This window comes from Ornithorhynchus anatinus, chromosome 5 (assembly GCF_004115215.2).
Source record: "Ornithorhynchus anatinus isolate Pmale09 chromosome 5, mOrnAna1.pri.v4, whole genome shotgun sequence".
In the NCBI taxonomy this organism is placed as follows: Eukaryota; Metazoa; Chordata; class Mammalia; order Monotremata; family Ornithorhynchidae; genus Ornithorhynchus; species Ornithorhynchus anatinus.
The window spans coordinates 8,962,786-8,985,550 of NC_041732.1; the positions used below are offsets into that span (position 1 = coordinate 8,962,786).

At 51.5% G+C, this 22,765-nt stretch overlaps 1 protein-coding gene and 1 non-coding gene across 7 annotated transcripts in view; one reads left to right on the forward strand and one right to left on the reverse strand.

Moving 5' to 3' along the window:
* Positions 1-22,086, forward strand: part of KIF23 (kinesin family member 23) — a 38,040-nt gene extending 15,954 nt beyond the window's left edge. The window contains exons 8-24 of one of the 6 annotated variants that reach the window (XM_007655820.3): positions 2,351-2,392; positions 2,859-2,971; positions 4,262-4,383; positions 7,268-7,370; positions 8,350-8,429; positions 8,526-8,645; positions 10,277-10,436; positions 11,516-11,674; positions 13,120-13,277; positions 13,909-14,082; positions 14,220-14,399; positions 15,180-15,494; positions 18,763-18,993; positions 19,917-19,999; positions 20,224-20,305; positions 20,496-20,566; positions 21,340-22,086. In XM_007655820.3, the coding sequence (XP_007654010.2) occupies positions 2,351-2,392; positions 2,859-2,971; positions 4,262-4,383; positions 7,268-7,370; positions 8,350-8,429; positions 8,526-8,645; positions 10,277-10,436; positions 11,516-11,674; positions 13,120-13,277; positions 13,909-14,082; positions 14,220-14,399; positions 15,180-15,494; positions 18,763-18,993; positions 19,917-19,999; positions 20,224-20,305; positions 20,496-20,566; positions 21,340-21,355 (2,209 nt within the window). In that variant the 3' untranslated portion in view covers positions 21,356-22,086. The remainder of the gene's footprint in view (positions 1-2,350; positions 2,393-2,858; positions 2,972-4,261; positions 4,384-7,267; positions 7,371-8,349; positions 8,430-8,525; positions 8,646-10,276; positions 10,437-11,515; positions 11,675-13,119; positions 13,278-13,908; positions 14,083-14,219; positions 14,400-15,179; positions 15,495-18,762; positions 18,994-19,916; positions 20,000-20,223; positions 20,306-20,495; positions 20,567-21,339) is intronic. The other 5 variants (XM_029066575.2, XM_029066577.2, XM_029066572.2 and 2 more) reach the window with 5 other exon arrangements.
* Positions 8,123-8,260, reverse strand: LOC114812333. Its single transcript, XR_003759989.1, has one exon. It is a non-coding gene; the product is annotated as a small nucleolar RNA SNORA7 (small nucleolar RNA).
* Positions 22,087-22,765: the final 679 nt, after the last annotated feature.

Below are 22,765 nucleotides of genomic sequence, written 5' to 3' on the forward strand. Positions count from 1 at the left end.
GATCCTACTCGGGCGAGGGTTGGATGTCGCGGGAGCGACTTATGGTGGAACGGCAGCCCGTTTAAGATCGAACAGATGTCACCAGTTTTATCGAGTCGCCTCTTGTCTCCGGATGACTTCTCAAAGTAACAGCTTTCTCCGGCTAATCAGTGTTCCTCTTAGGGACTCCATAAATACTCCCTGAAGCCTGATTTAAGGTGAAAGGATGATTTGACTCTGCACACAATAAGCGCTCAATTAAATACCGTTGATTGAGGCTCCTGAGTTTCTTCTGCTAAGAGTTAACAATCTCGTCGGCCTTAGGCGTTCTTTCTGACGCAGCTGAATGTCCCGAGGAGCAGAAAGGTTAGGGTTTAGGCTTGAACCTGGAGATATTGCACACAGATTTGGATCTGTGCACGCACGGTACCAAGACTTAATTTTTGGAAGCTCACGTTTGAGCAGGAGGTAAGGTGTGCGTTCTTTGGATGCCTTCTTTGATTTTCCTCGTTCCGGATTGGATGGGATGATTAAGAAATGCATGGTTTCGGGTTGCAGAAGGATCCTGGAAAACCTGCACCTAACCAAGCATGAGCCCCTGGAGTTTCTTTGAGATTTCCTAGTCACTCCTGAACTCTTCTTTTTTTTCCTCTCCGTTCTTGTGTGTTTCTTTGATGAAGTTTGGATGCTCAAGTAAGACTTTCCAAAAAGGAATCATTCTTGAGGTGGAGCTTCACTGGATTACTGTGATGGAAAAATAGATGAAACGGAAACCTACAAAATCTGTTTTGTTTTTATGTGTGTGTGTATGGTGTGCAGTACTGCTTTACACATCCCTCCACCTTTTCATTTAGTCATATTTATTGAGCACTTACTGTGTGTAAAGCACTGTACTAAGGGCTTGGGAGAATAAAATGCAACAATAAACAGCCACATTTCCTGCCCACATTGAGTTTCCAGTCTAGAGTGGGTGAGACAGACATTAATATAAATAAATAAATTACAGATACTTGCATAAGTGGTGTGGAGGAGGGGATGAACAAAGGGAGCGAATCAGGGTGATAGAGAAGGGAGTGGGAGATGTGCCTTCAATACGGCTTTGAAGAGAGGGAGAATAATTGTCGGATTTGAGGAGGGAGGGTGTTCCGGGCCAGAGGCAGGACGTTCCGGAAAGGGGTTCACGGCGAGCTAGGTGAGATAGAGGAACAGTGAGAAGGTTGGCGTTAGAGGAGCGAAATGTGTGGGCTGGGTTGGATTAGGAGAGTAGCAAGGTGAGGTAGGAGGGGGCAAGGTGATTGAGTACTTTAAAGTCAATGGTGAGGAGTTTTTGTTTGATGTGGGGTGGAAGGGTAAACACAGGAGTTTTTTGGGAAGTGGGGTGACATGGACTGAAAGTTTTTGTAGGAAAATGATCCCGAGCAGCAGAGTGAAGTATGGACTGGAGAGAAGAGGCTGAGAGGTCAGCAAGGAGGCTGATGCAGTAATCCAGGCAGGATAGGATGAGCGATTGTATTATCGGGATAGCAGTTTCCATCATTAGGCTACACTTGGATTCATTTTGCTGTAATTTCACCGCTTACCATTTTCTCCCTTGTCTAAATGGCAAAGGCATTTTGAATGGAGAATCTTATAAACCGGCCTTGTCTTATGGAGCTTTCTTTTTTAAAAAAAAAATTGCCAAAGTTCTAGACACTTTGGCACATGGCCTCTCTAGTTACTTTAGGAATTCTTTGGAGAGTTGGTTCCTGTCTTTTTTATGGTATTTAAGTGCTTACTATGTGTCAGACACTGTTCTAAGTGCTGGGATAGGTACAGGTTAATTAGGTCGGATCCAGTCCTTGTCTCACAAGGGGCCCCCACTCCAATTAGGAGGGAGAAGCGGTATCCCCATTTTTCAGTTGAGGAAAATGAGGCACAGAAAAGCAAAGTGATTTGCCCAAGGCCACAAGGCAAGCACTTGGCAGAGCCGGGGATTAGGACCCAGATCCCTTTGACTCCCAGGCCCGGGCTCTCTTCACTAGGCCACACTGCTTCTCTCTTGTGTTCTGTGGGAGGCGGCATAGCCTAGTGGTTAGACCTTGGACCTGGGATCTAATCCCGGCTCCGCCACTTGCCTTCTGCGTGACCTTGGGCAAGTCGGTTCTCTTCTGTGCCTCAGTTCCCTCATCCGCACTATGGGGATTCAAAACCTGTTCTCCCTCCTGTGTGAGCCCCACGTGGGACCCGATGATCTTGTATCTACCCCAGCGCTTAGTGCAGAGCCTGGCACATAGTAAGCACTTAACAAAGGCCACAGTTATCATCCCTATCATTACTGACAGGAAGGAGCGACTCTATCGAGACAATAACATCTCCTCTATTCCTTTGGTAGGTGGAACAGTTGCAGCACTCCGGTGCGGAACACAGACTTTATGTACGTTGGCAGTTTTGTCTCGTTTTCTTCCCCTTGAGGCGGGACCAGAGGCCCCCTGGCTGAATTTTATTTTCCGCCGTTGTCGTAGATGGGTTCGGAGCCCCCTCCCCCGCTTCTGTCTCGTACCGTTAGTCCAACGTTAGATGTCCTGTGCGTAGTCCGTGCATGAGACCATAGTGGCGAGTTCTCACCCCCGACCTGGGCGGGAAATCGGCGGCGAATTAGAATTAGAGCCAACCCGTGTGCTTCCACGATTTCTCGAAGCGTGACTAACCTCATTGTTGAGCGCCGGTCCTTCCTTGCAATCTGCTTCCCACCGTCTTGGTAAGAGGCGGCCCCGCAGGCTTGACTTCTCCGTTCTCCGACGTCAAGTCTCGGTTTCCCGGTTGGTATCTGACGAAGGCGTCGTCGCCCTTTCCGCTCGAAGAGTAAAAAGCTTTCTTTGTCTTTTCCCTCCGCCCCGCAGACCTCCGCAGTCTAAAATCCTGAGGGAGGATAAGAATCACAATATGTACGTGTCTGGATGTACAGAAATAGAGGTGAAGTCCACCGAGGAAGCGTTTGAAGTCTTCTGGAAAGGTGAGGGCCACCCCTAGACCCCCCATTCCTGTCATCAAACCTCTGCCCCCTCCCTGCAGCTAAATTTAAAAAAAAATTCGTTAGTGTTTTTGTTTTTTTTTTTGAAATGGAATTTAAGCATTTACTATATGCCAGGCACTGTACTAAACGCTGCGTAGAGACAAGCTAATCAGGTTGGACACAGTCATTCATTCAATTGTATTTATTGAACACTTACTGTGTGCAGAGCGCTGTACTAGGCGCTTGGAAAGTACAATTCAGCCAAAAAGAGAGAGAATCCCTGCTCACACCGGGTTTACAGTCTGGTGAGGGGAGACAGACATCAATAGAAATAAATAGAATTATAGGTATATACACATTGAACGAAGTAAACAGGCATTTATATAAATAAATATATATTAAATAAATAAACATATAATAACACATATACAATAAATTTATATAAATGAATATATATAAATTTTATATAAATAAATAGAATTATAGATATGTACATATATGCACAAGTGCTGTGGGGCGGGGGGGGGTAGAGCAAAGGGAGCGGACCAACATGGGGCTCACTGTCTTAATCCCCATTTTGCAGATGAAGGAACTGAGGCCCAGAGAAGTGAAGTGACTTGCCCAAGGTCACACAGCAGCCCAATGGCCAAGCTGGGATTAGATTAGTACAGTGCCTGGCACATAGTAAACGCTTAATAAATGCCATAATTATTATCATCATCATCCCAGATCCTTCTGACTCCTAGGCCCGTGCTCTATCCACGCTGCTTCTGTACCAGACTGTGAGCTCACTGTGGGCAGGGAATGTAGCTGCCAGCAAATGTTGCCTCGTCCTCTCCCAAGCGATTTAGTACAGTGCTCTGCACACAGTAGACGCTCAGTAAATACGATTCATGGAACGCACAGTCAAAAAGTTGCTACAGTACTTATCACCCACACCGTCCTCGCCCTAGTAGAAATAATAGATCGGAAGCCTCCACCTAGTGACCTAGTGGATGGGGCCTGGGAGTCGGAAGGGCCTGGGTTCTAATCCCACCTCCCCCGCCCTTGTGTGCTGTGTGACTTTGGGCAAGTCACTTAACTTCTCTGTGCCTTAATTACCTCATTTGTAAAAAATGAGGATTAAGACCGTGAGCTCCATGTAGGACAGGGACTGTGTCCAACCCGATTTGCTTAGTACAGTGCTTGGTGCTTAAGTAAGCGCTTAACAAATGCCATTATCATAATCATTATTATTTTATTATTATTATTATTATTTCAGCGTTAACGGGGACTCTTGTCTTCTCACAGGCCAGAAGAAGCGCCGCATTGCGAACACCCAGCTGAACCGGGAATCCAGTCGCTCCCATAGCGTGTTCATTATCAAACTGGCTCAAGCTCCTTTAGATGCCGAGGGAGATAACGTGTTGCAGGTAAAAATGTCCTTCGGGAGAGTCGTTTGTGCCTTTATTCATTCATTCGTATTTATTGAGCTCAATGTTTATTGGTTGCAAAGCACTGTATTAAGCGCACGGGAGAGTACAATATAACAGTATTCTGGACCCGGGGTGAAGGCCTGCACATCCTGGTGGATTTCCAAATAGTCATAATAATAACAATAATAGTAATTATAGCATCTGTTAGGTGCTTACTAAGCATTGGGATGGGTATGGGCAAATTGAGTTGGACACAGTCCCCGTTCCCAGTCTTCATCCCCGTTTCACAGATGAGGGAACTGAGGCCCAAGAATTGAAGTGACTTGCCCAAGGTTGCCCAGCAGAGCCAGGACTAGAACCCAGGTCCGTCTGACTCCCCAGCCTGGCTCCATCCATTAGGCCATGCTGTTTCTTGTTGAAAATGTTGAAAATGGATTTTGGGCAAAGGCTGCTCAGAGTAAAATTAAAACCTTTTAAACAGCATTTGTAAGAAAAATAGTTACCTAAAGTCAATCCGGGAGGCGGCGGGCGTTGCGTCCGAACGAACCGGCCGTATGCGTCCGTCTCCCTCCCTAGACTAGGAATGTGTCAGTTTATTGTTCTATTGTACTCTCCCAAGCGTACAGTACAGTGCTCTGCACACAGTAAGCGCTCAATAAATCGTATTGAATGAATGGATGAACGAACTGGTCTTCGAGAGCTGTAAGAAGATTTGAGGCAGGAGTGGGTCAGTTGTGGTCTGCAGGGCGCTAGGGCTAGCCGCTCATGCCCCCGGTGACTCCCGTCCAGCCCTGGGCCGAGCCACAGACCCAGAGAGCAACCTCTCCTGGCTCACCGGGACCCCAAGAACAGCCAGGTGGGCTACCGACTGGCCGCAGAAGGTTTGGAGGGTGTCCCTTTGGGCAGAGGTGACCGCCCTCCTGCCGCATGGGTGAGGGTCTGGTTGGGAAGGATGGGAAACCCAGACCGGCAGCTCCTCGTGGGCAAAAAACGTGCCGACCAACTCCCTTCCATTGGACTCTCCCAACCGCTTACTACAGTGATCTGCACCCGGGAAGCCCTCAATAAATGCCACTGATTGATTCATCTGCTTCAGCCCTCTGCATAACTCAAAATAATTGCCAAGTGCTTAGTATCTTACGTGCACTCTAGTAAACACAGGGGTAGGTAGGAGACAATCAGGTTGGGCAGAGTTCCCATGGGAGGCTCACAGTCTAATAGGAGAGAGAACAGGTATTCGATTCTTCTTTTTACAGACGAGGAAATTATGGCCGAGAGACGTGATGCTGGTATTTGTCAGGTGCTTACTGTGTGTCAAGCGCTGAAGTGATTTGCCCGAGGTCACCCGCGGGCAAATAGCCAAAGAAGGATTAGAACCCAGGAAGGATTAGCAAAGCAGAGAGGTCTCTCTGACCTCCCTTCCTCCTCTCTCGCTTCTCTCTGACCTCCCTTCCTCCTCTCTCGCCCCGCTCCGGTCTATTCTTCACTCCGCTGCCCGGCTCATCTTCCCGCAGAAACGATCTGGGCATGTCACTCCCCTTCTTAAACAACTCCAGTGGTTGCCTATCGACCTCCGCTCCAAACAAAAACTCCTCACTCTAGGCTTCGAGGCTCTCCATCACCTTGCCCCTTCCTACCGCCCACCCCGCACGCTCCGCTCCTCCGCCGCCCACCTCCTCACCGTCCCTCGGTCTCGCCCATCCCGCCGTCGACCCCCGGACCACGTCCTCCCACGGTCCCGGAACGCCCTCCCTCCTCACCTCCGCCAAACTGATTCTCTTACCCTCTTCAAAACCCTACTTAAAACTCACCTCCTCCAAGAGGCCTTCCCGGACTGAGCGCCTCTTCTCCCTCTACTCCCTCTACCACCCCCCCCTTCACCTCTCCGCAGCTAAACCCTCTTTTCCCCCTTTCCCTCTGCTCCTCCCTTCCCATCCCCTCAGCACTGTACTTGTCCGCTCAACTGTATATATTTCCATTACCCTATTTATTTTGTTAATGAAATCGCCTTGATTCTATTTAGTTGCCATTGTTTTTACAAGATGTTCTTCCCCTTGACTCTATTTATTGCCGTTGTTCTCGTCTGTCCATCCCCCCCGATTAGACCGTAAGCCCGTCAAACGGCAGGGACTGTCTCTATCTGTTGCCGACTTGTTCATCCCAAGCGCTTAGTACAGTGCTCTGCACATAGTAAGCGCTCAATAAATACTATTGAATGAATGAATGAATGGTGGATAGAGCACAGGCCTGGGAGTCAGAGGACCCGAGTTCTAATCCCAACTCCCCCACTTACCCTGCTGTGTGACTTTGAGCAGGTCACCCACCTCCACTGGGCCTCAATTCCCTCATCTGCAAATGGGGATTCAATCCCTGTTCTCCCTTCTATTTAGACTGTGAGGTCTGTGTGGGACCTGTTCATCTTGGATCTACTCCCAGCGCTTATTACAGTCCTCGGCACGCATTAAGCGCTTAACAAATACTACAGTTGTTGTTATAAGTATTTCTACCAGTCAGTCCTCTGGCCAAAAGCAACTGAGCAACAATTCATGAGGAGTTAACCACGTCATACATTTTGGGGGTAAGAATAGTCCATTCAGGCAGATCTTACCTCTGAATGATTTGTCCCGTAATTCGGCCCTGCTGTGAGATTAGAAAACCCCTTGTCGTTTATTACAGGGTTTTTCCATATTGATTTCCAATTAGATCCCTTCTCTCCCCCCCCCCCCCCCCCCCCCCCAGTTATCCTAGTGTCTTTTTGGAAAAGTGCATGATTAATTAGTTCACGGTTGTCATTTCCTATTGACATGAAGACTGCCAGAGACAGATCTTTTTCTAATTGAATTGTACTTAACCAGTGCCTTTTTTATTATTATTATTTCAGGAAAAAGAACAAATTACATTAAGCCAGCTGTCCTTGGTTGACCTTGCTGGGAGTGAAAGAACCAACAGGACAAAAGCAGAAGGAAACAGACTTCGAGAAGCTGGTAAGAGTTTAGTTACTGTTGATGTGAGACTCTGGGATTATGGGCGTAGCCATGCGGGCTCTGAGCAGAAGGAAGTTTCTAGGAAAGTTGAATTGGGTTCAGTGTGCCGTGTGTTTTGTTTTGTTTTTGTTTCTGTAGATACAACCTAATCATGTTGGACACTGTCAATGTCCCACATGGGACTCACAGTCTTAAATCCCCAGTTTATAGGTAACGGAGGCAACTGGGGTGCAGAAATGTAAGATGGCTTGCCCTTGGCCACTCAACAGAGAAGAAACAGCGTGTTTTATTGGATAGAGCACAGGCCTGGGAGTCGGAAGGACCTGGGTTCTAATTCCAGCTCCTCCACTTATCTCCTGTGTGACTTGGGGTAGCAAACAGATATATTCTCTGCCTACAACTAGTTCACAGTCTGGAGATGAGCTTACAGGCTGGAGCGATTTAGAGTCATCTACCTTGAGTGGGCAAAAGTGATTGGTTTTTTGGGAGGTTTTTTGTTTTTAGTTCGGACCCAGGCATTTCTTTGTCTTGTCTTATGCTGCTGCGTCGTCTCCGACCCACAGCGACTCCTTGAACGTAGCTCTCCCGGAACGCTCCACTTCCAATTGCAATTGTTCTGGTAGGGTGTCCATAGAGTTTTCTTGGTAAAAATCCAGAAGTGATTTTTCCATTGCCTCCTTCTGCTCAGTAAACTAAAGTCTCTGCCCTCGACTCTCTCCCATGCTGCTGCTGCCCAGAACAGGGAAGTCTTGACCTGTAGCAGATTGCCTTCCACTCACTAGCCACTGCCCAAGCTAGGAATGGAATGGGTAGGCCTCTGCTTGACTCTCCCTCCCATAGTTGAGACTGGTAGAGGACTGGAAGCTCTCCAGGTACGATCCTGAGAGAGGTATTCATTTCTTTAATGACTACAGAAAAATACAGCCCCGGTTTGATTTTTAAAAATGACAGGGTTCTGACTTGTCCCATTTTTCTGCAGGCAACATTAACCAGTCGCTCATGACACTGAGGACGTGCATCGAGGTCCTTCGGGAGAACCAGTTATATGGAACCAGTAAGGTAAACAGCTTCCAGTAGCAACCTTTGCGCTCTTTCATTTGCCTGATTCCGCTGGTGGGATAAATCTATTTTTTTTTTTTTTAAATGAATTTCTAGATGGTTCCATATCGAGACTCCAAGTTAACCCATCTGTTCAAGAACTATTTTGACGGCGAAGGCAAAGTGCGTATGATCGTGTGCGTAAATCCAAAGGCTGAAGATTACGAGGAAAGCTTGGTAACTGGATTCCCCCCCTTTTTCTCTATTTAGAGTTGCCAGCGGAAAGCCCCTCAAGCCTTGTATTTTGCATTGTTGTTTAAGTGGTTATCCTTCATTATCCAAGAAGATACTTAGAGGTGAAGCTCCCTCCCAAGGGAGGGTTTAGTGCAACCTGATTATCTTGTATCTCCCCCAACCCTTAGTACAGTGCCCGGCTCATAGTAAATGCTTAAGAAATACCATTATGATCATCGTCATTAGTAATAACGAATTATCATCAATAATGATGATGATAATATTGAGAAGCGGCATGGCCTAATGGAAAGAGCACAGGCTTGGGAGCCAGAGGACCTGGGTTCTAATCTCGGCTCCTCCGTTTGTCTGTCCTATGACCTTTAGCAAGTCACCTCATTTCTGTATGCCTGAGTCCCCTTATGTGCCAAATGGAGATTAAGACTGTGAGCCCAAAGTGGGACGGGGACTGTGTCCACCCTGATTCATTCATTCATATTTATTGAGTGCTTACTAGATGCAGAGCACTGTACTAAGCACCTGGGAGAGTACAATATAACAATAAACGGATACATTCCCTGCCCACAACGAGCTTACAGTCTAGAGGGGCAGACAGACATTAATGAAAAAAAAAATTGCAGATATAGGAGTGCTTTGGGCCTGGGAAGGGGGATAATGATAATTACGCTACACGTTAGCGCTTGCTACGTGCCGAGCACCGTTCTAAGAAGTGGGGTGGATACAAGTTAATTAGGTTGGACACAAGTCCCTATCCCAGATGGGGTTCACGGTCTTAATCCCCATTTTACAGATGAGGTAACTGAGGTCTAGGGAGGTTAAGTGACCTTCTCAATGTCACACAGCAGCAGATGTGGCGGAGCCCGGATTAGAACTCTATTCCTTCCGACTTCCGGAATGGCTCTGTCCGCTAAGCCGTACGGCTACTCGGTGAATAAAGGGAACATGTCAGGACGACTCGGGAGGGAGTGGGAGAAGAGGAAAGGAGTCCTTAATCAGGGAAGACCTCCTGGAGGAGATGTGGCCTTGAAAAGGGGGAGAGGAATTGTCCGTGTTGGATTTGCGGAGTGAGGGTGACCCAGGCCAGAGGCAGGACCGACGACGAGCGGTGAGATAGACGAGCTGGAGGTAGAGTAGGCTGGCGTTAGAAGAGCGAAGTTTGCGAGCTGGATTGTAGTAGGAGAGTAGCGAGGCGAGGTAGGAGGGGGCAACGGGATGGATTGCTTTAAAGCCAGTGGTGAGGAATTTTTGTTTGCAGAGGCGGATGGGCAACTACTGGAGGTTCTTGAGTGGGGGAACGTCCAGAATGTTTTGGAGGAAAATAATCCTATGATCTTATATCTACCCCAGCGCTCACTACAGTGTCTGGCACATAGTAAGCGCTTCACAAATACCACAGTGACTATTCAGTGCCAAATAAGCATTCATTAAGCAGCACGGGTGGTTTGGTGGGGTACTGTGGGGCCAGTGCGGGTTAGAGAGTCCAGACACATCGGGCACACCTTGGGGCTTGTCGTCGTTTAAGCGAGGTGGGAATTGGAAGGCGGTCGTCGTGGCAACGGAGCAGTCGGCTTGGCTCCGCGGTGCCAGCTTCCCCCTTTTGTGTGTTTGTATCTTAGCAAGTGATGCGCTTTGCCGAGATGACCCAAGAAGTGGAAGTGGCAAGACCAGTGGACAAGGCCATCTGCGGTTTAACGCCGGGCAGGCGCTACAGAAACCAGGCCTTCCGGGAGGAACTCACCCGCCGGCTCGAGCTCCGGGGAGGACCCATTGGCGACGGTGCGGGTCGGAGCTTCCGTTTGGGATCTGTGTCCGGGTCTTCTCCCCCAACCCTTTCTCCTCCCCCGCCCCAATCCCCTCCTTCCATCGCCGTGTCCCACTTTCCCAAGAGCCCGGATTGTGAGCCACTGTCACCCCGTTGACTTCTTCGGGGAGCCACGGAGTTGAGTGCTCTAGCCAGGCTGTTATAAAAGCAGAAGCTCCCCGGAAGGTGGTTAGGAGGCGGAGTTCTGAGCCACCTTGGGCTGAAGGAAGAGGGCGCCGGGGCACTCGGGGAGCGGTACGGGGTGGGTGGCCACAGCCATTTCCGACCGCGTCGGCGGTCCCTGCGGTAACCGGTGTCGGGCTGGGTTTCCGGAGCCCCCGACCTCTCCAGCTCCCCCACGTATTCCGACGATCCCACCTGGGTCGCTCTGCCCTGCAACCCTGATGTCCGGAGCATCTGCGGCTCTGGCTCCGCAGGGGGAGTTTTGGTGAGAGCGCTGGGCCTCTCTCGTCAGTCACCCTCCAGGATGCTGGGAGGGGATAAGGGAACTCTCCCACCCATCTGTCTGATGTCTCACCGCCCTCGGAACTGCATCTCCATTTTGGTTACGATTCTGGCGTTTTGCTATTGGTTCATTCGATCGTATTTATGGAGCCCTTACTGTGTGCGGAGCACTGTATTAAACGCTGGGGAACGTACCGTATAACAAGAAACAGACACGTTCCCTGCCCACAGAGTGCTCAGAGTCTAGAGGGGAGACGGACGTTAATAGAAGTACATAAATTACTACGTCGCCATCTTCCCAAACTTGTCTAGCGGTGAACAAATTTGAGAAAACGGGTGGGTGATGATACCCTTTCATTCACTAATTCGATTGAATGTATTGAGTGCTGGTTGAGTGCGGAGCACTGTGCTAAGCACTTGGGAGAGTGTGCTGCAACAATAAAACATCCCTGCCCACAGTGAGCTTACGGTCTAGAGTGGGGAGACTGACATCAGTACAAATAAGTGAATTACAGATACGGATACAAGGAAAGGGGGGTGACGGTCGCTTTAGGTAACCGCGCTGTTCCCTTCGGATTTGCGGCTACAGAACCGTCGGTCACGGAGCTGCTCCTGCAGAGTCTCCCGCCGTTGACCTCCTGCGAGCTCTTGGACGTCAACGACGATCAGACCCTCCCGCGGCTGATCGAGGTCTTGGAGAAGCGCCACCAAGTGCGGCAAATGATGACGGACGAGTTCACCAAGCAAGGTGCCGTCGAGCGGGCGTCTTCCAGGGTTACCTCGACGTGGCCGAGAGGTGGAAGTTGCAGTTGGGGAAGCTCTGGGCTGCTGGGCCTGCTGTTTAACTGCCACTGGATGGCACTTGCTGCTTACCGTTCATCTGTGGGGAAGCCCTTTCTAGTCTCAAGAAAATTAGAGATTAAGACACGGTTCCCAAGCGAAAACGTAACATCCAAGCCCACGCTCGAAGCTTCTAGTAACCCCCTCCCGCACCCGCCCGTTCTGTCTTCCGGGAGTCCCGAGGTGATCGTGTTATCGAACACTTACTGTGTGCAGAGCGCTCCACTAAGCGCCTGGGGAGCACGACGTGACGGTCACACGTAACAGTGTTGGGCTCTATGGCCGATTCCAGGAGTATTGAGGGTTGGGGGAGGCAGTTGCTCGAGGGACGGGGACCGTGTCCAATTCCCGGCCGTCCCTTTTGTCCACGCACCGCACACGGTAAGACGTTCATTCGGTGGTCTTTGTTGAGTGCTTACTGTGTGCAGGGCACTGTATTAAGAACTTGGGAGGGTATAGCCCCCCAAAATTAGCAGACATGTTCCGCACCCAGAAAGGGTGCTTAATAAATGCTGTGACTCCTAAGGGAAGATGGTAGATGGGCTGGAGAGCAAGAGGAGGAGGTAGACGTCTGAGGTTCTGGGGGATTAGATCACTCGTCTCCCCTGCGCATCCAACTCCCGACCCTCAGTCGAACAGGACTTGGCCACGGGTGGTCTGTGTGCCATTAGGGACTCTTCCCCGCTCAAGTCCCAAGTTGGGCCGGGGGGCCGTTGTTCTGCTGCCCCCGTGAGCTCCCTCCGATTTAATCTTCGAGAATGGAGTCGGACCCCCCCGCCCCGTGTGGAACGTCATCTTGGGTTAGGCCAGGCTGGAAGAATTTGGGCCCAGGTAGCGCTCTGGACACGAACCGTCCAGAACCGTCATCCTCTGATGCCGCAGCCAGGTTTGGACCCAGGAGTGTCCCCCCCAGCGCCATCCTTAGGCCCCCCCCCCCTTTTTTTAAATGGTATTTAAGTGCTTACTATGCGCCAGGAACAGTACTCAATGGTGGGTTAGATACGAGCTAACGAGGTTGGACACAGTCCACGTCCCACACGGGGCTCACGGTCTTAATCCCCACGTTCCTCGTGAGGTAACTGAATTCCAGAGAAGTGAAGTGACTTGGCCGCGGTCGCTCAGCAGACGAGTGGCAGAGCCGGAATTAGAACCCAAGTCCTTCTGACTCCCAGGCCCATACTCTTTCCACTAGGCCACGCTGGTTCTCATAACACCGCTCACGACAGGACGTTCCTCGACAGGAAACCTCCGGTCGGGGCCAACACGTCTTCCGGGCCCAAAGGTGAAGACGTCCGATGTCACTTGTCCAAGTCACATCAGGATAAAACTGGTCTCTCTCTCCTTTTATTCTAGTGAATGCTTTCAAAGCCATGCTGCAAGAATTTGACAGCAACGTTATGAATAAGGAGAGCTACGTTCAAGGAAAGCTCAATGAGAAAGATAAGGTCATCTCTGGACAGAAGGCCGAGATCGAGCGCTTGGAAAAGAAAACCAAAACTCTGGAGTATAAGGTGTGTCTTTGGGGCACGCACTGGCAATTATTTAGAATTGGGAGTGTGAGGTTTTTCTCGGAGCCCGAAAGTCACAACCAGAACCGGGTAGGGAACAAACCTTTGGCTTTCTAGGGACCTTTGCTTTACTGGCCTTATTGCAGCTCTCAAGGTACATAGCGGACTCCGTTGGCAACGTGTCACTGCAACCTGTTCTCTCCTGAAGCTCGTTTCCTTCCCTTGCAGTAATAATAATAATATGGTACTTGTGGTACTAAGCACTGGAGTGAATGAAAGATAACCCCCCCACCTCCCATGGGACTCTCAGGCTGAAAAGGGAGAACGGGTATCGAATCCCCCGTGAGACAGATGAGGAAACTCAGGCACAGAGAAGTGACTTGCCCAAGGCTGCACAGCCGGGATTAGAACCCAGGACCTCTGACTCCCAGGCATCGTCTTGATTTCCAAGTCGCTTAGGGCTCCCTAGAAGGCAGCACGTCTTCTTTATTTTTTTCTGAAAAGACGATGGGTGTGTAACCAATCCTCCCGAGTCCCGCCGCCCCCCTCAGAGGCAGCGCAGAAAGATGAGCCGGCGCTCAGCGGAAAGCACCCGGGGTGAGATCCCCGAGCCTGAGGTCTCCTGTCTTTCCAGATCGAGATTCTGGAAAAGACGACGACGATCTACGAGGAAGACAAACGGAATCTGCAGCAGGAGCTGGAGAACAAGAGCCAGAAACTCCAGCGGCAGTTCTCCGACAAACGGCGCCTCGAAGCCAGGCTGCAAGGCATGGTGACCGAGACCACCATGAAGTGGGAGAAGGAATGCGTGAGTAGCGACCGGGCTTCCGGCTTCCCCCCGGGGCAGCCGGGGAGGGAGGGGGCGGGCCGCGGGCCCCCGGGTGGGGGGAGCGGGGCTGGGCCGGCGAGGTCCCCGACGGACCTAGTCGACCTTGCCGATGTCAGGAACGCCGGGTGGCGGCCAAGCAGCTGGAGATGCAGAACAAGCTCTGGGTCAAGGACGAGAAACTGAAGCAGCTCAAGGCCATCGTCACCGAGCCCAAGAGCGACAAGCCAGAGAGGCCGTCGCGGGAAAGGGACCGAGAAAAGATCCTCCCGCGATCCGTCTCTCCCTCGCCGGTACCGGTACGTCTCACCCTTTTGAGAGCCAGCCCGAGATCGAGCGATGGGTGGCATTGATGGAGCGCTTCCTTTGTGCGGAGCACTGTACTGAGCGCTTGGGAACGTTCGGTAGAACCGAGCGGATAGGCGCGAACTCTGCCCGCGAGGCTCGTACAGTCTCATTCGTTCATTCGGTCGTATTTATTGAGCGCTTCCTGTGTGCAGAGCCCTGTGCTAAGCGCTTGGGGGAGTGCACTATAACACACACGTTCCCTGACCGCAGTAAGCTTACAGTCTAGAGGGGGAGACGGACATTAATAGAAATAAATTGCGGAAATGTACGTAAGTGCTGTGGGGCCGGGAGGGGGGATGAGTAGAGGGGGCAAGTCGGCCTCCCAGGTGGGAGTGGGAAAAGAGGAAAGCAGGGCTTAGTCATGGAAGGCCTCTTGGAGGAGACGGGCCTTCAATAAGGCTCTGAAGTGGGGGAGAGTCATTGTCTCTCTAAGGGGGTGGGATGGGTCATTTGTGATCCCGGTTTAATTGAAAATATTCAAACGCGGGTTGCCTAAGTTGACTTTCCTTTTATATGTTTATATGTTTCCTTTTATATGTTTCCCCTCCTGCCCCTCCCCACTTTTTTTTTTTTTAGCCTTTTCATTTTTGTGAATGAGTATCTTATTTTTTTTTTTTTTAATTCCTAAGTCCCCAGTTATTATTTCTTCCCCCACCCTTGTAAAGTATAGAAGATAGTGCCCCTCTCTTGCTAGTTGGTCGCTCATTCTGATTTCTCTTTAATTTTTCTAGCCGCCTAGTAGCCATGGCGCTCAGCTCGCCAACAGCCAGCACCCCGCCAGCCAGCCGCAGCCGCACAGACGCTCTAATTCTTGCGGCAGCATTTCAGTGGCTTCCTCCGTCTCGGAATGGGAGCAGAAAATTCCTCCGTTCAGGACACCCTCCCATGCCCCGTCCTTCCCTCGGCACAGGCCCCAGGAGCCCGAACCCAAAAAGAGTTGTGTCGTAGCGGCCAGAAGGAAAGGGATGTACTGGCTCGGAAGCGGGGAGGTGATCCCCACGGGCAGAGATGAGGTCTTAGAAGTAGAAGAGGATCCATGCTGCAGGGTTAGTGCCGTTCTGGGAGAGAAAGGGGGCTTCAGAAAGCCCCGGGGGAAGTTCGGTGTGTTCCGGTATCGCAAACCTTCTTGTCCCTGTGGTTCTTCCTGTAGGGGAGGCCCGAGGTTGGGGCTAAAATGTTTCCCCGAAACCCCCGGCAGCTCACGGGCTCTACGTCCCTGTGACCGTCTCACTTCGGTCGCGTTTATCGAGCGCTGACTGTGCGCGGAGCTCTAAGCGCTTGGGAGAATACATTGTACTCAGCGCGTGAAGCAACGTGGCTTAATGGACAGAGCACGGGCCTGGGTTCCGATCCCGGCTCCGCCCCTCGTCTGCAGTATGACCTTGGGCAAGTCACATGACTTCTCTGGGCCTCAGTGACCTCATCTGGAAAATGGGGATTAAGCCCCGTGTGAGACAGGGACCGTGTCCAACCTGATTACTTTGTATTTACTCCCGCGCTTAGAACGGTGCTTGACACATGGCAAGCACTTAACCGATACCATAATAATAATAATTACAGTTGAACAATGAACACATTCCCTGCCCGTAACGAGCTGACAGTCTAGAGGGGGATGAGAGCTGATTCCAGAGTGGTGCCCCAGTGCAAGCTCTGTTCTGCTGGATTGTCACTAAATTGCTTGAAAAATGTCAGCTGCCTATCTGGAGAATCCTAAAGATGGGGAATGATGCTTGATTCTAGGAGGGTGGCTTGTCTTTGGATCAGAGCTGCTCGAGAATTGGCACTCTAGATCCTCGCATACTGTCCAGAAACAAGCATTAGGTCAAATCTCCATTTTGGGGGTGGGATGGGGGAAGATTGCTCCCCCATCCATGGATTATATGGATTTGATTTTTTGCAACTCTACAAGACTTAACCTCCGACTCCTCGGGGACCCTAGTTGGAATTAAAAAGGTTTGCCGTACCTCTGTAACTCTACCTGATTTTCCACCACTTTGCTCCTAACGGGGGATTAAGGTAAACTGCGTTCTTGTGAATTCGAGTAAGTGTCTTTACTTAGTATCAAACTTTCACTCAAATCTATTCCGACCCGATCAGATGCCAACACTTTCCAGGGCCATTCGGAGAACGTGCTCACGGCACAAAACCCAAATCCAGCCCGCCAAAAGCCAAATCCGTCCTGCGGTCCGTATTTGAACGGTGGTTCCTCTTCACCGCTGCAGGAATCGGGACTTTCTGGAACATAGACGGAGGCTTTCATTTTACCTTAATCCTTTTTTGGTAGCAAACTCGGACAAATGTCTGCTTTCGGATCAGCGCGGTGGGGGACCCTCTTAAAACGAAAAACCCTGAAGTTCTGGGGGGTACATCAATCTATATATTGTATTTATCGAGCGCTTACTGTGTGCAGAGCGCTGTACTAGGCGCTTGGGAGAGCACAGTGTAACAGTACAACAGAGTTGGTAGACACGTTCCCGGCCCACAACGAGGTGACAGTCTAGAGGCGCGTGCAACGGGACCGACTGACCTTTGGTCCACGCTCTTGACAGCTTAACAACGCACCTAACGAAAAAGACCTAACAGGGTGTACTGCAGAACCTTTGATCCCTCAAATCTGAAACGGAAATCAACTCAAGATTTAGAAGTGCAGCAGAGAATTTTCCCATGGTTAGGGAGCTTGGTGTGGTGGTTATGGTGGAGGGGAATCCATCGGTCGTATTTATCGAGCGCTTACTGTGTGCAGAACACTGTACTAAGTGCTTGGGAGAATAAAATACAGCAGTAAATGCTGTATTTCCCCGATCAAGACTTTTTTCCCAGCCACGTTTAGCACACGGAGGGACCGAACTCTTTCCCAAAGTAGCCTTGTTGGGGTTAGGTGCCGCCTGAATGAGGTGGGAATTTCCCCCCCCCCGCCTCCAAGACTCCAAATTCTTTTTTGAAACTTAGTCTGATGTGGAACTAGGTCATCTTGATCATTCTAGTTTTGCCCTCCACGATGAAGCCCCATCAGTAAAATGGAGCTTCCCCGGATGAGCCGAATTCCTGTGGCGGGTGGCACTTTGCGCAGAGGGGTCCGCGTCCTCGGATGCTGTGGCTCAGGATCAGACGGGGGGTCGATCCCAGAGAAATGCGCATTAGCGGGCCTCGGGCTTTGGTGGAAAGACTCATTCTGTTTTGGAGAGAAGACGGCGTCCCCCGTGACCTTTTGCCCTCGAAACGGCAGCGTGGCGAAGTGGGCTGGGTTAAGTAAAGGCTAAAGATCTTGGCAATCTGTCAGGGATATTTATTGAGTGCTTACTACGTGCAGAGCACTGTACTAAGCGGATGGGAGAGTACAGTGGTACAGAATTAGCCGACAGATTTAGAAGCTCCCCGGCCCCGCTTCCAAGTTTCTTATTGACAACCACTTAGGAATGACTAGTGTGGCCTAGTGGGTAGAGTACGGGCCTGGACGTCAGAATGGACTTAACCGCCCTATTCTGGAACTTTCTTGTTCTGGGAGCGGAAACCCCATCTGCCCCGGACCCAGTTCCCCCAGCCACGGGGAGGTCCCGTGGCCTCCGGGCTCAACGTGGGACTCCTCGCCCCAAACACGCACGTCCGACCGCCGCGCTCGGTCCAGGCAGACACTCGCTGAGGGAGAACGCGGGTGGCAGTGGCCCCGAGGGCACTAACCTTATTGAACGGAGGGTTCCCGCTCTGTAGACTCGGTCACGCTCCGTTTCCCGTCAAAGCCGTACCAGGTTCTGGCTTTACGCCATGGGAAGGCAGGCGTAATGTCCTTCGGTCAGTAAATCGTATTTATTGAGCGCTTCCTGTGTGCAGAACACCCTACCGTGTGTTTGGGAGAGAGAACGACAGGGCGTTTACTTAGTCTCATCCAGAGATGGGCTTAAGAACTCTTCCCCCGGGCTCATTTTACCACTATAGATAGTCACTGAAGCACTGGGTAGCTCAACGAAGGGCTTTTTTTTTTGAGTTCCAATATTTTCAATGCGGAGAAAGAAGGACCATTTGCATTTCTCCAATTTATCAAGTGTTTACTGTGTACAGAGCACTGTATTAAGCGCTTAGGAGAGTCCAGAACAACAGAGCAAATAGGTGCGTTCCCTCCCTACGTCCAGCTTGTGCTTCAATACTTTTTTGAAACCATTTTGGGTCAGACGGGGCTGGAGGAAGACTGGGGGGTGACGAGGGGGGGAAATCCTTCTCGATGTTATCAACGGAGTCTGCTGCACTTCTAAGGGGCCCCTCCGGGGAATTAATTCTGGGTTGTGCTTGTTTCTCGATTTCCTCCTCCGACTGGCTTAGAACGCGCCACCAATCCGTGTCCGCCACAGACGATCCCGCTCTGCCGGGGACAGATGGGTGGATCATAAGCCCGCCACTAACGTGCAGACCGAGACAGTCATGCAGCCCCACGTCCCCCACGCCATCACGGTGGCGGTGGCCAATGAAAAGGCGCTAGCTAAGTGTGAGAAGTACATGCTGACCCACCAGGAACTAGCCTCCGATGGGGAGATTGAAACTAAACTCATTAAGGTAAAGAGGAAACGGACCCCGCTGGGGTGGGGAGAAAAAAGTCCCCAGAACGTACTGCGGAACTCTCTCCCCCTTCTAGGTGATGACGGACAGAAGACGGACGACGGGAGCTAATTTCGGGGGGCCGCGGTGGGGCCGGGGGCGGTTTCGCGTGTCAGCCGGGAACACTTTCTGGAACACTCAAGGGGGTCTGAACGGGCCAACGGAAGCCCCGCCTTTGATCCGTGCGGGAAGCCGAGCGTAGCAGGGTGCTCGCTTGGGCTGTCGAATCGGGCGGTGTGGGGAGTTCGCTAATATGGCAAGGGGTTACCTTTTCTCTTCGGAAGCCACCCGGTTTGGCTTGGCCAATCGATTCAAGAGGAGAAGCCTGCCGAAATTTTTTTCCAAGATGGAAACGATTCCTCCCCGCCGCTTAATAGCGGACCGACGGGAACAAGGGGATGAGCCAGGAAAACGGGCCGGCCTCCAGATTCTCGGGATTATTCCCTTCAAAGAGGCCGCCCCGGCTGGGCGGTGGGTGGGATGATGTAGGAAAGTCGGTCAGCGGTATTTATTGAATGCTCGCTGTGCGGAGAGCACTGTGCGAAGCGATCGACCTAAGCGCCTGCAGGCGCAACTGGAAGGTCATTCCGAAGGCGAGTCCGTGACTCGGGGTTTCCCCGCCCCTATCTCGGCGATGCTTGTCCCGTGAATTGTTGGCCCAGAGAACAGGAGGCTTCTGGGAGTCGAGGATGGCCTGGCACTTGCTGGGCGCGAGGGGGGTGGGGCGGTGTGTGTGCATGTGTGAAAATCTGCACGCTCTGCCTGAAGGGTGAGAAAATGGGATGTTCGGGTAGGAGATTTGTGGCCACCGCTGACCAGTCGGCCCTTGGGGCATTGACCGCCTCTCCCTCCCCTCCCCTTTTCCTCTCTCTGGGCTTCAGGGCGATGTCTTCAAAACGCGGGGTGGCGGACAATCTGTCCAGTTCACCGACGTCGAGACTTTAAAGCAAGAGTCGCCTCCCGGGTGAGTAGCCCCTCTGGCTCCGCCTTTGAGGAACTGGGACGGGTTCCCTCGCCTGCTGTCACTGTGCCCCAAGGCGGGGAGCAACGGACCTGGGGTCCCGCCTTCTCTCCCCCCGGCCCCCACCAAGGGCTGGGCCCACCGGCTCCCTATTTGTGTTGGGTAGCTCCGAGGGTCTCCGGAGGAATAACCAGCGATTCATCCCACCCCCCATCCCTCTCTCCCAGTCGAAAACGCCGGTCCTCCACGGCGGTCCCCGCCCATCCCGAACCCACTACCGAATCGGAGTGGACGGACGTCGAGACCAGGGTGAGTTTTAGAGAAGCGAGGAGCGGACCGAGTGGGGGCCCTCGGCAGACCGCGGACCCGGGAAGGGGGTCTCCCGGTCAGTTCCTCCGGCCCTTTTCCTTCAAGTAGAGCTGCACCTGGGGGTCCCGGGGGCTCGTCCTGACCGAGGGAGGCAACTGACCCCATCCCCCCCCTTCCTCTTTGACCACAGTGTTCGGTGGCCGTTGAGATGAGGGCGGGGTCCACTCTGGGCCCAGGATACCAGCACCACGCACTCCCTAAGTAAGTACCACGTGGCGACATCGCCTCGGTTTGCGGAAGTGACAGACGGGGGGAAGCGTCCCACGGCCTCTCGAAGATGGCAAACTCCAGGCGGTTGAATCCAACGTATCCCCCCCAACCCCCGCAGCCGCCCCATGAGGATGGGAAGAGACCTTTTGGCTTGGGTAGAAAAAGCAAGCGTGAGTAATGACCCTGGGCAGCTGGAGGTGCCTCCTGGAAGTGGCGCGGTATGGTAAAGGCGAACGACTCTGGAAAAGGCAGAAAGGTGATATTGGGGATGATCCCAATAATAAGAGAGTAAGGGACCCGAGCTCTCGGGATTCCTCAGCTCAGAGACCAATGAATCCATGTGGGATTAAACTTCATGGTGGGGGGTGTTTTTGAGAGGGAAATAGCAAAGGAACCCCCTCCCCGATCCTTTAATTTGGAATCCACTAGAAAGAATTCTGCTATAGTCTCGGAGTCTACGTCAGGGCTGGGGTCACTATGCAACCCGTCTCGATCCAAACGGGTCAGTGGGGCTGGAAATCCGAGAGGAGCAGAAGAGCGGAGTTCTTCCGCCGCACAGGGAGGGGTTGGCTGTCAGAATCCCCTGGGCCGGGGGTGGGGACCTGGCGCCACCCCCACGCCACAGCCTACAGCGTCCAGCTCTGCCTGTCCCCTCTCCCCTGTGGCCCATCCGTCTCCTGTCGGCACGCGTGACGGGAGAAACGGGAATTCTCCTGTGGAGAAAGGCACTCGGCTCCAACTGAAATGCGGGCCTTGCGTTCCAGGCGCCGGAAACCGTGAGGTGACGACCAGCGGGAACGTGGGCCTCGAGCGAACGAGGATTTCTTCAGAAAGAGTCCGTGGCCACCGCCGTCACCTCTCTCAGCGTTGAAGCTCTCCCAACAGTCGGCTCCTCCGGTCCCGGCCGAGGAGAGGCGTAACGTGCGTTAGGCTCGTGCTCTCTGGGCACCGCCGTGCCTCTCTCCGCTTTCAGGAAGAAACTGTTTGTATAGGAAAATTTCTTTCTTTTTTTTAATCACGCGTGCGCTACTCTGTTTGCATTTCTCATACACTCGTGGACTCTCAAATGCTCTGCCTTGGGATGGGTCGGGGCCAGGCTTTTATTGACAATTTAACACTGTCTCCCGTTCAGTCCCGAGCCTTTGGGATGTCCTCTTTTTTAAAAAAAACCAAAAAACAAAATAAGCGCTGCTATTTAGCTGTAAGGATGCACTTTAAACACGTTGGACTGTGCGAATGAAATTCAGTCACTAGCTCGAGCTATCCAAGAATGAAAACGAAATGGCTTTTGTATTCTGCGTTTCTCCCGACAAACGGAATCAGTTGTCCGGCACTGGACCCCATCATCCTGCCCTAGAATAGTAATATGATGTGAGGCGTAATATAACGGACACACCGTAGATACCCCGCGCGAGGGTGGAAAAAGGTTGAGAAGATTATATCCTAAAATGTAAGGGAGAACTATCCTAAATGTGGAACTGTCAACTTAATAAATAAATATATTCCAAGAATGTCTGAAACACTAAATGCATAAGGGAGCAAAATGGAAGTGCGAAGGTGGGTCTTGGTTCTGTGTCAGGGTCCTGGAGGAATTCTAGAGTCCAGCACTTAGTACAACGCCTGGCATATAGTAAGCGCTTAATAAATACCGTTAAAAACAACAACCTGGGCCTAATTGTGACAAACCTGTGAAATATTTGGGGCCCCTGGTGAGTTTTTCCTTTAGTTTTTGTAGTGGTAAAGGAAAAAGTATATTCTGAATTAGCAACAATAAACAGTGTGCTCTAGTGGAAAGATCCTGGGCCTGGGAGTCAGGACCTGGATTCTTATCCCAGCTCTGGGGAATGGGGGGAAGGGGGTGGTATCTGTGAGGCACTTACTGTGTGCTCTGTTTCTCAGGCCCGTGCCCATTCATTCATTCAATCATATTTATTGAGCATTTACTGTGTGATCTTGGGGAAGTCACTTCTCTTCTGTGTGCCTCAGTTCCTTCATCTTTAAATGGGGGCTTAAAGCTGTGAGCCCACGTGGAACATGGACTGTGTCCAATCTGATCAATCAGTTGTATTTTTGGAACACTTACTGTATAAAGAGCAGTGTACTAAGCTCTCTTGGGAAAATATAATGCAATAGGTCATAGGCACATCCAGAAGGATGATCTGATTTTCTTGTACCTACCCCAGCCTTACT